We start from the raw sequence: 14,810 nt of genomic DNA on the forward strand, positions 1-14,810 counted from the left end.
GATCTCTAGCTCCTGGCTGAATAATGCTCACCCACTTTCCCTCCCTCCCTCCCTCCCTCCCTCCCTCCCTCCCTCCCTCCCAGTCTCTGTCTGTCTCTCTCTCTCTGTGTACGTGAGACATGAAAGCAGAAAGGGGGCTATTTGAGGGAGGGACACAAGGGTGAATATGACCATAGCACATTGATATATCTGCTTGAAAATATCAGGACAGAGGTTAGAGAGGGGTGAAGACTTCTGACTCTATCTCCTCACTCCTCAGAGCCCTACACTCGACCCCCCCCCCCTTTCGTCCTGTATTCTCTATGGACAGAATCTTGTGGCTTCTTTTTTCTTTGGAATTCTGTGAATAGGGCATAACTTCAGTGCTGATAGATGTGGCAGGAATTGTCTCAGAACCTGTTGTGTGGCAGCACAGTTTAAATACTTTACCTAGTGTCAGTTGAATTCTTAATATGGGCCTGGAGGGGGCACAGTATAGATTTAGCAATTTGAGCTACAGCATACTCTGAGCTGAGCTAAGCTTCCATGAAGTTTGGCTCGTGGGAAGAGTAAAAGGCTGCTGTAAAAATGAGTCCCTTGGGGCCTTTCTACATGTACCTCACTCCCTCTGAGGCCCTTGCCTGCTAGGTAAATAAGATCCTTAAAGTGTCAGCAGCCAATGGAGCATCTGGAGAGGAAAGGAGCAAAACAAAAACCCAAGTATTTTACTCCAGCCAGCTTGTATCAGATGTGTGTGCCTGGACCTGTCTGTCCTCTGCATCCCCTTCTCTTAGGAACTCAAGTTTGGGGGTGTGGACTTATGTCACTGTGTGATTTCAATCCAGATCCTTCTTTGCTGGTTCAGTGCCCTTTTAGAAATAAGTGGAAGTGTCTGGATCCAGGCTTCAGGATGCGTCCTGTTGTTTCTTCCAAGCAGTACACAGGCAGGCAGTATGAACAAGGTTGATAAAAGGAAATTGCTTGTCATATTTAGATCCATGTCCCATTCTGTTGCATAGTTTCTGGGTTCCTACCATCCCAGGCACTGAAGTTTTGAGTACAAGAACTATTTGTAGCTGGTGATTTCAGAAAGTGTATTGGAAACATTAGTTTTCCCCAGTGTCTTGGTAGATGTGGCCTGTGGCTGAATATCTTGTGAAGTTTACAGTTGAGGTGCCCTGACACTTGAGGCTCATAGAAATTGGAATGTTAGAATGGGAATTGACTCATTTTTCTAAGACTTAGATCCAGATTCAGATCACTGCTTTCTATTCCCTGAGCTTAGAATCACCTGTGGCTTTCTATACCTTTTTTTGATAACAGTGGGCACAATACCAGTCATGTGTGGGCTGGTCTCTGTCACCTGCCTTCCTGCCTGCCCTGCCATCACATGAGTCACCTGTGTCCAGTCAGGCTGGCCTTTCTGTCCCTTGAAAGAATTGGATTAATTTCTTCCTTGTCTGTATTGTTCCCTGGGGATCGACTCCATTCTCCGTTCTTGGCCTTGCTGTGTGTGTTTTGGGCTGTTGGCTCTTTTTTCCAGGCAGGTGTATGCTGTTGTCTTTTCATGAAGTCTGTCTGTCTTTCCTTTCCACTACCTGCCACACAGGGCTCCGTGGCCTATGTGCCCCAGCAGGCCTGGATTCAGAATGACTCTCTCCGAGAGAACATACTGTTTGGGCACCCGCTGCAGGAACGTTACTACAAGGCAGTGTTGGAAGCCTGTGCCCTCCTCCCAGATTTGGAAATCCTCCCTAGCGGGGACCGGACAGAGATTGGTGAGAAGGTGAGTATGATATGGGTACAACTTGTAACAGTCAGCTGCTGCTGTGTAACAAACAGGCACACACTTTGTCACTGCCTTTTACACAAAATGCTGTTCTTCTGCAAGTGGATCGTCAGGAACCTGCTGTCTATAATCTGTGGCTCTACTCGTTTGGCCCAGAGCTGTGAGTTTGGCTGGTCTATACCATATGGCTCTTAGTGCTATGGTCTGAGTTGAGGTATCAGTGTCCACCCAGGTAGGAGCCTCTTCACATGGTGATGCAGAGTCCGAGAGAATAAGAACAAAAGGTGCGCTATGCTTTTGCCCTACTGTCTCACCCACAGCACGAAACATTAGAAGTGTGATTGCCCTTGTCAGTCACACAGTGCACCTAGGAGGTGTGTCTATGAGTGATAATGCAGACAGCTCTAGACTAGCTGACACCCACTTCTTCACTCTGCTGCCACGCTGACATTTTTAACCTAAGTTATCTGCATAGCAGCTCACGAAGGGGGATTTGCTGTGATCCCTAATGTGTTGCTGAGGAAAGGGAGGCTCAGAGGGGCTAGGGGACTTCACTGATAACCGAGTCACATAGCAGAGAAACTCTTACGTCTGTCTTGTCACCTGTTCCACTGTCACTTGAAGAAGGCCTTATGTGTGCCTCCCACTTGCTTCAGTGCAAGTGGTTGTCCTGCCTGTGTGCTGGGCGTGCAGTTACCCACAGTGACAGGGACTTCTTGCGGGAGCTGAGTTTGTCTCCAGCTAAGGACCATCCTACCAACTTACTTATTTGACCATGCTGTCTTTTACTTGGTGTGGACCTGGAAATCCTTTGAGTCACCTTGGGCCCTTGGGTTGGAGGTGCCAACCAAACTGAAGGGTCTGAGTATGGCATGGGATCTAAGGCAGGATTGCCAGGGTCTCCCGGACAGGTTGGGGTGAGTAGGCAGCCTGCTCATCAGCCTTGTCCCATTTTATAGATGCTGGGATCTAGCACTTGGAGACATATGACTATCCCCTTTAAGTCTTAGTGCCAAAATCAAGGGAGTCAAGGATTGATTGATCTTGTGTATTGCATCTGACTACAGGTCAGTAAGCTGGGTCTGAAGGGCATCGGAAGGGACCTTTGTAGCTGGACCTATCATCTCAGCATGTAGGAAGCTGAGGCAGGAGAATCATGAGTTTGAGGCCAGCTTAGCCCTCCTACTAAGATCCCTTCTCTAAATAAAATACGTAAAATAGCCAGCAGTGTGGCTTAGTGGTAGAACACGTGTTCAATATGTACAAAGGCCCTGAGCTCCATCCCCGGCGCTGGCCCCCCATATTCCCCCCCAAAAAAAGAAAGAAAGAAAGAAAAGAATTGGGATTCACTTTGGCACAGGAAGGGGGAGGTGTCCTTCTCAACAGGTTTGCACAGTTTATTCAATAGGTGTCATTGGGCATTTGAACTGTATGTGGCCATGCTGTTGGTCACCTGTTGTCGGAGTGGGCTGCTGGTGGTCAGTGCTGAACCCTGCTTCTGTGAGTGGAATGCTGGCTCAGTCTCAGCGCCCTGGGTGCCACCAGCTTCACTGTATAATTTTCAATAGGAATGATAGCTTAGAGTGAAGCTCGCCACAGACCATAGCTTATAACAGCAATGGTAGTGATGTCAGCTATAGGTATACAAGTAATAATATCTTTGTCACACACATACTGCGTCTTCTATAGACTCTTCAGTAGGTTGATGGGTCTGGAGATGTCATAGCTCCTACCTCCTCCCCTTTCCTGTGACACTGTAGACCAAACCCAGACCCTTGTGCAGGCTGGGTACGTGATCCGTAACTTTTCACTTGGAGATGTTGCCTAGGCTGGCTTTGAACTTGACATCCTTCTGCTTCTCAGCTTCCAAGTAGCTGGGCTAATAGACATGTGCCAGGAGGCCTGGCTGTCTACTTCCCTTCCCTGAGTACTTGCTTGGGGGTCAGGTCCCCCCGACTCAGCAGCTTTCCTGTTTCTATTCTGGGGTCCTGAGGATTCCAAGAAACCCACACTCCACACTGTCTTCCTAGGGCGTGAACCTGTCAGGGGGCCAGAAGCAGCGTGTGAGCCTGGCCCGGGCCGTGTACTGTAACTCCGACATCTACCTCTTTGACGACCCACTCTCTGCTGTGGATGCACATGTTGGGAAGCACATCTTTGAGAAGGTGGTTGGTCCCATGGGCCTGCTGAAGAACAAGGTAATCTCCTAGGGCCAGTGTGACCCTGGAAAAGAATCAGAGGATTCTTGGGCTTGCTTGCATGCTTCGTCTGTGTGTGTGTGTGTGTGTGTGTGTGTGTGTTGTTTTTATACTGGTGTGCATATATGTACATATGCAGGTAGAGGCCAAAAGACGTCTGTGGGCATCCTTACTCAGGTACCATCCGACAAGGTCTCTTTCTGAACCTACAGTTCACCATTTAAACTGTGCTGCCCTCAGGGGTCCTTCTGTCTCTGTCTCCCTGGTGACAGGATTATAGGGGTGTGCCACAATGTCTAGCTTTTTCACACGGGTTCTGGGTATCAAACTCAGATCCTAGTGTGGCAAGCACTTTATGAACCCAGCCATCTGCCTGCTCCCCAAGGCAGGTATCTTACCAGGTCTGCACAGGGTGAGCTTTTTGCCCTACTTGTACTGACTGCCTTATTGGTTCAAGGACCTTTCTTCCCCATGACAGCTGGAGCTTACGATGGGGCTTGGGGTAGGAAGATGGCCAGTCAACCTTAGCCAGAGAGGAAACAGGCTGTGGTCCTGCATTGTGTTTTGTTTTGTTTTGTTTTTTTAGGGTGATGGAGGAGCATACTGGTTCTTACATCCTGATTGTAAAGTAGTAATGTGTGTAGGAAACAATGCTGTGGTTCGAGAAAAGTAGCAGATCCAAAGCAAGTATTCTTACCCCTTCCCTTAAAGATGGTGTGATGTGCGTATTGACTTTTAAACCCTGGCCATCACCACCTGGCTCTTCAAGAAGAGATTGGTTGTCATCTCTTGATAGTCTGATACACATGCATTTGCCCAGCATGGCAAAACAAACAGAACTGTGCAGTGTAGACCAGTTTTGTGGTGGATTTGAGCTGGAAGGGTATGGAAAGTTACTGTCCAAAACTCAAACATCAGAGTCAGACATGGTGGCGTGTACCTGTAAGCTCAGCACTGGGGAGGCTGAGATGGAAGACTTAGGCTAGCCTGGTCTACATAGCAAGAGCTTGTCTTAAGAGACAAGTACTGGGGATGTAGCCTAGTCATAAGCCTAGTGTGCTGAAGGCTTTGAATTTAGTCCCCAGCACAGCAAACACACAGTGGGGCAGATTTGTGTAGTGGTCTCACTATCCTCGCATCCACGCTCTTGGGTGATTTCTGTCTCCCTTACTCTCTGAATTACCCTTCTTTCTACACTGTCCCTCTCACCCAAGCACTGGCTCTATGCCTGTGGCTCATTTTGCCTCCATCCCTGGAGTCCAGGCTCCCCTGCTGTTCCTGCCTGGTACAGGGTAAGCTCTGCCCTGAGTGTGTGTGTGTGTGTGTGTGTGTGTGTGTGTGTGTGTGTGTGTGTGTGTGTGTGTGTATCCAAAGCCTTTGGACCTGAGCCATGCCACCAGAGATATTCCTACACTCTACAGGACTGTGTTAGTGTTTTTACGGTGCTGATGGGGTGAGTTCTATGCTTTGCCCGTAGACACGGATCCTTGTCACCCATGGAATCAGCTACCTGCCCCAAGTGGATGTCATCATTGTTATGAGTGGTGGCAAGATCTCAGAGATGGGATCGTACCAGGAGCTGCTAAACCGGGATGGGGCCTTCGCTGAGTTCCTGCGCATCTATGCCAGCGCTGAGCAGGACCTGCCTTCAGAGGATGACAGTAAGAATGGCCGTGGGACTTTCAGGGGCTGGCCCTGATCGTCATAGCTACATATGGGAGGGTCTTACCTGTGCTCCGGGGTGCAGTTCATGAGAGTATTGGGAGACAAACACATCAGGCTTTTGGGGACCAACAGATGGATAGCTTAACCTGGCAGGTCAGGTTGAGATGGTTCTTAGCACTTGACACCCAGGAACGAAGGGTCAGGTTTTGGTTTTGTGACCTCAGGATGAGTCTCCATCCTTCCTCCATCCACTTTCTCTGTGGACTTTTAGTTCCTCAACAACTAAAATGGGGGCAATAATAATTGTAGTTTTCTCTATTTCCAAGGGGGTACTTGACAAGCATGGTGCAGCTCAGGACATCATGAGGCTCATAGGGTGTGGCCTAAGGCAGTGTGGACACTCATGATGACCATGTTTCTCATAGCTTGTGTCCCAGGGCCCCTCCTTGAGACCCTCTGAGCTGTATCTCTACCCTTACCCTCTATTCCCAAAGAACAGTGTGACAGCAGGGACAGCCTAGCATGTGCTGGTGATTAGTGTAGCTTTTTTTGGGCATCCGGGACATCCTGAGTGCTTGATAACCATAGCTGTATTGTTCCTCTGACACAGGACACCACACGCTAGGCCATTGCAGCTGCCCCACCTACTGTCCTGGGGCTCTGCTGTTGGCTTGAATTTTAGGTGCCAGTTGAATCTGCCTCTGCAGACTTTGTTGCTGGGGGCCTTCGGTAGCAAATGCCCCAGGCTCCAGCGTCCTGGTTCCCTCTATCAGAGGCTGGCAAGTTGCAGACCATTTTACAGCCTTCTCAGGCAGCCTCTTGTCCTTTTAGTCACACAGACTTTCAGAACCTCCTGGGTTACTACTTTGGGAGTAGTGGCCCCCGTTGACATGCCCAGGGAAGATGCCAATCAATGTTTGCTCTGCAGCCCACGGGACCACTCCTTTGATCTGAGCATCCTGCTTTGGTTACAACTGTTGTAAAACTTGTCTGAAATGCGTTTGATTGCCTTCCACCTAGCCACAGCCTCACTGGGACTTGTCTGTTATCCCATGCGTCCCCAGACAGATCTCATGGAGATGGTCTTTGGATCGAACTCCAGGGCCTCTCCCATTGTAGTTTCCTAAGGGTAAAACTCTCATCTAAGTCAATGATGGAGACAGTGTGTGCTGGAGCCAGAGGGGAGCTGTGTCCTGTCTTTTTGCCTGTGGGACAGCCTGCCTTCCTGTCAGCCTTCCTGTCTGATTGTATGAGTTCTTTACATGTGTTCATGTCCTTGTGGTTACAAAGGTCTGCCTAAGTCTGGCCTATTTGTTCTTAGGCAGAATTGTCATTATCTCTTAGCTCAAGTGATGGATTGTGGCGGATTTTCTCTGTCGCTGTATTTCATTTGTCCATTTTAAACTTGATGTGTAAGGGTTTTCCTGAAGCCCTGTTTGTGAAGGAAGTGTGTCTTGTCTCTCTCTCTTACTCTTCCTGCCCCAGACCCTTGGCCATGAGGGCCCTTTGTACACAATGTGGAGGACTGTGTGTGTGTTTAAAAAAATATATTAAAAAAATTGTTCTACATCTGTTCAGGGTGTGTGCATGTGTGCACGTGTGCACGTGTGGCACTCAGAAGACAACTTGTAGTGATTCAAACTCAGATCTTCAGGGCTTGGCGGCAAGCACTGTTACCCACTGAATCCCCTTGCTGACCCCAGTTTCTTATTTTCTATGCATGTCACTTTATTTGGCAGTGAAAATACCACATTCCCATCCCAATGGTGGCCTCATTTCCCAAGTTCAGCCACCCAGCCTTCTGCCAGGTGAGATGAGGTCTTATCTCACACAGCCCAGGCAGAAGGATCACAAATTTGAAGACAGCCTAGGCTCCTGTTTGTTGCCCTGGGAAACCCAGAAGCTCCCCACTTCCTGGCCATCACCCTAAGCAGCAGATGCAGAGAGCTCCTTCTGCTTGCAAGGTGGCAGTTTCCTGTCACAGTCCCCAGCAGCTGCCTGTTTTCCTCATGGCACTGAGATGCTGGAAAGTGATGCTGGAGGCCTAACATTAGGGCCTGAAATCGCACCAGTCTGTTTTGGGGCAAAAAAACAAGAAATTCACTAAGAAGCAATAGAGCTGTCCCCTTAGGGAAGCTGGCTGGCTGAGCCTAGGAGAAGTTCTAGAACCTCCTTGAGTACTGGTGCTATTGTATGAAGGTGGTAGGTGAGCACAGCCAGGCATCTGTGGTGTGGGGTGGGGACAGCACCTGGCTTGTGTGCTCAGTGACCTTTACTCAGTGCTATAAAAGACACCAGGGACATTTTGTGAATGATGGCTTCCATGTGTCAATATGTTTGCTTTAAAAATACTGATGAGGGACTGGGGCCTTACTTAGCTCAGTGGGTAAGAGTGCCTGCTCTGATGAGGATCTGAGTTAGACTCCAGCACCACCTGTGTGTAGGTCAGAGATCATCGTGTGAACAGAGCTATAAAAACATCTGAGCAGAAGAGCTGAACTTGTTTGCTCATTTCCCTCAGGCTTTACAGTCAGCGTTGTACATGGAGTGTAGCTGCTGTGGTGCCCACCCCTTGTGGCGGGTCACTGATTGTCACTTGTCAGTCATCCCATCTCCCCTCAGAGATGTACGAAGTTCCTGCCGTGCGCTGGGTTGAATAGAGCCCCTCCCAGTGCTGTGTGACTGCATGGGGTGCACCAGGAGCTAGGAGTAGAACAGCAGACAGGACCTTGTCTGTGTCCTAGAGTTTGGCAGGAAAGACAGACCAAATTACAGAGAGTGTCATGGTGGTACCTTCATCACTGGGGAAGGCTGAGGACTGGGAGTGTCCGGAGAAAAAGTCTCACATCACCCTGAGAAAGGGTCCAGGACACATTCCAGCTGAACGGCCTTCTCTCACCCTCATGTGACTTCTCATGCGGCTGTGGTGAGATGGAGTCACCTGCCTCCTGCTGCCATGCCTTCCTTTCCGTGACTGCAGCTCTTTCCAGGTTCCCCTCAGTAATGTGGGGACGGAACTCATGCCAAGCCAGTGCTCGCTCTCTGAGCTATACCTGCCCTCCTTTTTCTTCATTGTTTATTGCGCGTGCTGGAGACCTAACCCAGACCCTGCTTCAGGCTGGGCAAATACTATAATTGAGCCGCATCCTCAGTCCTCTTTTTGCTTTCCATGTTGGGATGTTGCCCAGGTTGGCCTTGAACTTGCCATCCTTCTGACTCAGCCTAAGAGTAGCTGGGACTGTAGGTCCATGCACCCTGGTTGGGTTCCCTGCTATCTTGATAATTAAACATAATTGCAGCTTTTGGAGAAAGGTGCTAGTGAGGGTTCTACCCAGAGCCGGTGAGGTGGGGAGACTGAAGCCCAGTTTCTCTCTTCAGTCTCCCAGGTGAGTTAAGTAGAAGTACAGAGAAGGGGTTGCCTATGGCTCTTAACGGTTCCCCAAGTATCGTGACTTCAGGCAGTGGAGTGGTAGCCAAAGGAAGTCATTAGCATCTGGGCTATGGTGTAGGAGGCTGTGGGCATCCTGGGGCAGCTGCTGTTGCTGCATGCTTGGTGGGGAGTCTGGGGTGCACTCATTTCATCTTGAGGCTTTGTGGGTGGCTCTGGGACATATTTCCAGATCCAAGCTTGCTTATCTCACAGGTCAAGTGACTTCGGCCAGCATGCTTTTCAGAGGTCATGGCAGGGAGTGTTGGGCACACAGCCGATGAATAGGGAAAGGGCAGACTTTAAAAGGCTGTTTAATACATTCCTGGCATGAAGAAAGATGCAGGTGACCTTGGGGGTAGAGGAGGGGTAACTCTGAGCTCTCCCCATCTCTCTTATATGCAACAGTGCGGGTTGAGGTTCAGACCAAGGGCTCTTTGGGCAGGCGACAGAACCTACTCAACCTATTTTAAACAAAGACGCGTGCAGGTAACCACTAAGTCAGAGGCCTAGAGATGAGTGGGCCTCAGGAACTGAGTTCTTGCTAGGACAGAATCATGGGGTGGGCCTTGGTCACTGTGGCCACTGATAGTAGTGTAGGGTCTCAGAAGACGGACTCTGGCAAGCACCTCCTGGCCAAGGGAGCACTGGGTTAAAGGGAGAGGTGAGCACCAAGATCTGAGACTCCCTCTTGTAGAGTTGAGCCCTAAGATGATCCAGGTGGACCAGCAGCCCATGGGCACCTGGTAGGTGGAGAAGGAGCCTGTCTGGAGCCATTGAGGGAGTGCGCCGTGCATGATCGTGTATGCTTGTGTCTGGGAAGGCCTGCTTGCTGTTATTTACCCTAGTAACGTAGCTGATTTGGGGTTTGCGGCATTCCCAGGGCCCATATAAAACGTCAGGTATGGTGTATGTTTATAAACCCAGTGCCTCCTGCATATGAGGGACAGGTACATTCCCATTTTTACATACAGATGTGCAGCTTGAGGCTGGGAGAGGTTTTGTATTTCCTCAGGGCACACAGCTAAGTGAAAACAGCCGCACAGACTGCTGGAACGGAGTCCTTGTAAGGGTCCAGGCAGGAGCCAGGGACCTGCTCATTTACAGAGCCTCTCTCACCTTGGAATGATTCTTTGTTAGCTAAGTCTAACCCAGCTTGGAGCCCTCCCCTAGCTCAGGGGCTGTCCTGGGCCCCTTGTTCCCTCTAACCGTCTGTCTCTCAGGACTGTCATGAGGGAGCCTGGCTCTGCATTTCTGTTGATCTGTGTGTCACCCTTAGAGTCCCTAGGCCATCACGACAGTGTTGCTAGCCCTGTGCTTATATCTATAGCAGCCTCTGCCTTGAGTGCACACACACTTGCACACACCCCCCCTACCTGCCCCTGTCCTTGATGTCTTCTCTGGCTGTCCTTCTCTCTTAGTACCAAAGAATGGAGAAGCCAGTGTAGGGTGGGGGTCCAGATTGATGGCTGGTCCGTGGGAGGGACAGTGATGCCTGGTGCCCCTAGTGAGACCCAGGGGATTAGGCCAGGCATCTAGCAGCTGTGCCCCGTGTGGTCTCTTCTTTATTGTTCAGACATCAAAACTGGCTTAGTAGAGACACGGGTGTTTTAGCAGGCCTGCTTCTCCAGGCTCTGGGTTATTTCCTGAGTAATTGGACCACCTAGGGTGAGCTCTGGCAATGAAGGCCTCTGGGCCCTTACCTGTGGTGGTTGACACTTGTTTGTTTTTGAGACAAGGTCTCAACATGTAGCCTAGGCTGGTGTTTAACTTTCAATCCTCCAGTCTTGGATGACCACCTTGCCTTACATCACCGCTTGGGTGGTGTGAAGTTTGTCTGTGTTAAGCAGCGACCCCTACTGGATACTTAGAGTCCAGCACACTCAGCCTTGTCTCCTCTCCCTGCCTTGGCTCCAGCAGCTCGCAAGGAAGCTGAACTTGATTGTGAGTTGTTGCATTTTACCCATGGCTCCTGGTGCCATGTGTCCCCAGCCAAATAGTCAGTAGTAGAGCCCTGCACCTCCCTGAGGGCCCAAGATGTGGATGGAGCTGAGAACAATGTGGTTTTGTCTTCTCAAGCTCCCTGGCAGCCAAAGTCACAGTTGTCTCCTCTGGAAGTGATTGGGTTCCTGGTCTTTTCTTTGGCCTTGCCCAGCGCTTTGTGCCACATTCTCTCCTCTGCCTGTCTCCTGCCAGGTGTTAGTGGTTCAGGGAAGGAGTCAAAGCCGGTGGAGAATGGGATGCTGGTGACAGACACAGTGGGGAAACACCTGCAGAGGTAAGCACGGGGAGGGTGCCTGGCCCTGTATGTCTGCCTGTGGGAACTGAGAAAGGGCAGGTGGCACCTTCACTGAACCCACCACAGCTCCCAGGTGTTTGAAATACCTGCCGATCTAGCCTGCCTCCTCATCCTTCAGGAAACTTCCCAGCACTGACCTACAACTCACACAGGCCTGCCCTTGAATTATTTGTTCCTACTTCTCAAACTTGCCTTCTGTATGATTTGTGTCTTTTCTCAGGTACCTGAGGCAGGGCCTGATATGTTGGGCTGTGTGAGCCAGCATGTGATCACACAGTCACACATCATGTGATGATGCCTGTTTGGGAGCTAGGCTCAGCTGCTGGCCTGCAGTCTACTAGGCTCTAGCTTGCTCTGGCCTTTTCCCATCTCACACTGAACAGGCAGAGGCTTACCAGTTGTACAACTCTAGAAATGCCCAGCTCAGATTTGATCCAGTGCCCAGAGGCTCTGAGCCAGTGGGTCTATGTTCTATCTGTGCTCCTTCAAGATTTAAAAAAAAAAAAGATATTTATTTATTATGTATATGAGTACTCTGTCTTCATGTACACCAGAAGAGGGCGTCGGATCATAATACAGATGGTTGTGAGCCACCATGTGGGTACTGGGAATTGAACTCTTAACCACTGAGCCATCTCTCCAGCCCCAAGATTTTTTTTTTTTAGGTAGGGTCTTACGCATCCTGGATAAGTAGCTAAGGATGAACTTGAATGCCTAGTCCTGCTTCTACCTCCTTGATGTTGGGATTATATGTGTGTACTACTATGCCTAGTTTATGCTAGAGATTGAACCCATGGCTTCATGCGTTTTGCCAACTGAGCTATAACTCTACCTCTCAAATAATTTCTTTACATGAAATATTGTTCCCACATACTTTCTGCCCGTTGCTCCTCACACGTATCGCAGAAGCCCCTCATTCCTGACATACACATCCATCCCCCTGGAAACTTGATTTTTCCGGGGAGTGCCACAGGGCCACAAATATGTCTGCTCATATGTGCACTTGTACTCCCTATGGCTCTTCCTTGACCTGCACCCTACTCTCCTTGGCAACAGGCATCTCAGCACCTCTTCCTCCCACAGTGGGGGGGATGCTGGCCAGCAGCACGGCAGCACGGCTGAACTGCAGAGGGCCGGAGCCAAGGAGGAGACCTGGAAGCTGATGGAAGCAGACAAAGTGCAGACAGGGCAGGTGAGTGAACCACAATTTCAGGCACAGGGCAGAGCGCTTTGCTTGGTATATGAGTCTCACAGCAAGCCTGTCAGGGTGCTCTGTGCAGTTGCTGGAGACGGGGTCAGAGTGCTGAGGGGGCTTTTGCTGGAGTTGGGATCTGAGCTGCTGCTGACTCCATCTTGGTGCCTCAGTCTCAGCCTATGCTCATGACTACCTAGATGTGAGCAGCCTGGAGTATTGACTGGGACCATCCAGGCTGCAGATAGGGCAGCTGCAACTACCTCTCCATCTTTGTCACTTCCCCAAATGTGTTGAGCTCCCTCACCCCTCAGGGTCTTTACATCCGAGGGTCACCCCCTTCCCTGCCGGTTTTCCATTCATAGCTGTTAAAGTCATCAGCACCACTTCCTCAGGGAAGAACTCCCCTGGTACCTACCCACCTGGGCACTTGCATGGAGTTCTGTGCCTCTTACGGACCTTCTGTGCTTATGTGTTTGAGTGGAGATGATAGAGCACAGCCTGTCCGGGTGCTTAGCTGGAAGGTCCGTGGGAAGCAGGAAGCCTGGCCTTGCCACTGCTGGCCGACATCATTGACTAATGGGGTGGCAGGGTATGGCAGATCTGGGCACAGGAGGGTCAGCTGGGCTGTGAGGAGTCATACAGGAGATGCTAACCTCATGCTGGCACTCTATGGGTCCTAGGTGCAGCTGTCAGTGTACTGGAGCTACATGAAGGCCATCGGCATCTTCATCTCCTTCTTGAGCATCTTCCTTTTCCTATGCAACCATGTGTCTGCACTGGCCTCCAATTATTGGCTGAGCCTCTGGACAGATGACCACTCCTCCACTGTCAATAGGACTCAGGAGAACAGGGATTTCCGACTGAGTGTCTATGGGGCCTTGGGCATCTTGCAAGGTATGGCTGTGATTGCTTTATGTGTAATTTCATAACTGCGTCTCCAAGTACTCAGGGAATTTATACCCCGCCCCTAACAGAGCTAGACCAGGTGGGTAGAGCTGTCACAAGGTAGACCCTGAAATATTTGCTTAATTCATGTCCACCCTCTCTCCCAATCCTTTCTCTACACAGCCACACAGTTGAAGCCACATGGCTAATTGGTGGCTGAGGTGGCACTGAAGAAAACAGCCCATATCTGGAGCTCACTCTGAAGCTGTGCTGTGCAGTGTGTGATCTAGCTGTAGGTCTTTGTGCTCATAAAACTGCTTTGTACACCCATGTCCTGCCCCTAGCCTTGATTCATGAATTTGAGCAGTAAATGAATCTTCTTGGTGGATGAGCATCTCCTATATCCAGGCACACTGCTGGGAAGGCACTTAGTACTGGTTGTGGCTCTGAGCTCCGTGTCACTGTCCCCATTTTACAGATGAGGTGACTCACATTGATTAACAGGGGAGGATCCCAGCTGACAGGGTTGACAACACTGGCTCCAGAGCCCTCCTTTCCCCTGTTGCTGGTAAAAAAGGCTCAGATAGAAGTCCAGAAAGAATTCTGTGGACTGTGGGCTATTTGGGGGAGCCATAAATGTCTCCTCGTCTCTGAGGTAGCTTGGAATAAGCCATCAGAATGTCAGGCGTGATGCTTGAGTTTCTCTTATCTATAACCCCCACTCCTCTCCCACAGAGCCAGGGACTACATCAGCCTTCATCTTGTATTTGAGAAAAAGCAAAGAACAGAGGGGGCAGTATTTCCCTGAGTTCACATAGCATCAGCCTCTGTTATTAGAGCTGTGCTCCCTGGTACAGTAGCCACCAGCTATGAGAGGGGATTTGAATTTTAGTTCATTATAATTAGATGAAAATGCAGGTCTTCAGAAACCCTAGCACAATGTGTAGTATACAGTGAATTCTGGTGACAGAGGGCTATCACCCTTGGCTTGCTGAGACACCTGGAGCCAGCCTCCAGATCACACTCCTGTATCTCACATTCACATCTCTATTGCTGCCCTAGGTGTGTCAATATTTGGCTACTCCATGGCTGTGTCCATTGGAGGCATCTTTGCTTCCCGTCGCCTGCACCTGGACCTGCTGCACAATGTTCTGCGATCGCCCATGAGTTTCTTTGAGCGTACACCCAGCGGGAACCTAGTGAACCGCTTCTCCAAGGAGCTGGACACGGTGGACTCCATGATCCCGCAGGTCATCAAGATGTTCATGGGGTCACTCTTCAGTGTCATTGGAGCTGTCATTGTGATCCTGCTGGCCACACCCATTGCTGCTGTCATCATCCCGCCCTTGGGCCTTGTCTACTTCTTTGTGCAG

At 50.1% G+C, this 14,810-nt stretch overlaps 1 protein-coding gene across 2 annotated transcripts in view; it reads left to right on the forward strand.

Annotated features, from left to right (window-relative positions):
- ABCC1 (ATP binding cassette subfamily C member 1 (ABCC1 blood group)) overlaps positions 1-14,810 on the forward strand; it is a 99,850-nt gene that overhangs the window by 70,319 nt on the left and 14,721 nt on the right. The window contains exons 17-23 of one of the 2 annotated variants that reach the window (XM_084761261.1): positions 1,589-1,765; positions 3,799-3,966; positions 5,444-5,627; positions 11,255-11,336; positions 12,414-12,549; positions 13,233-13,446; positions 14,500-14,810. In XM_084761261.1, coding sequence (XP_084617387.1) covers positions 1,589-1,765; positions 3,799-3,966; positions 5,444-5,627; positions 11,255-11,336; positions 12,414-12,549; positions 13,233-13,446; positions 14,500-14,810 — 1,272 coding nt within the window. The remainder of the gene's footprint in view (positions 1-1,588; positions 1,766-3,798; positions 3,967-5,443; positions 5,628-11,254; positions 11,337-12,413; positions 12,550-13,232; positions 13,447-14,499) is intronic. The other variant, XM_084761262.1, reaches the window with a different exon arrangement.

The sequence above is a fragment of the Acomys minous genome (genome assembly GCF_964271855.1).
Source record: "Acomys minous genome assembly, chromosome: 16".
In the NCBI taxonomy this organism is placed as follows: Eukaryota; Metazoa; Chordata; class Mammalia; order Rodentia; family Muridae; genus Acomys; species Acomys minous.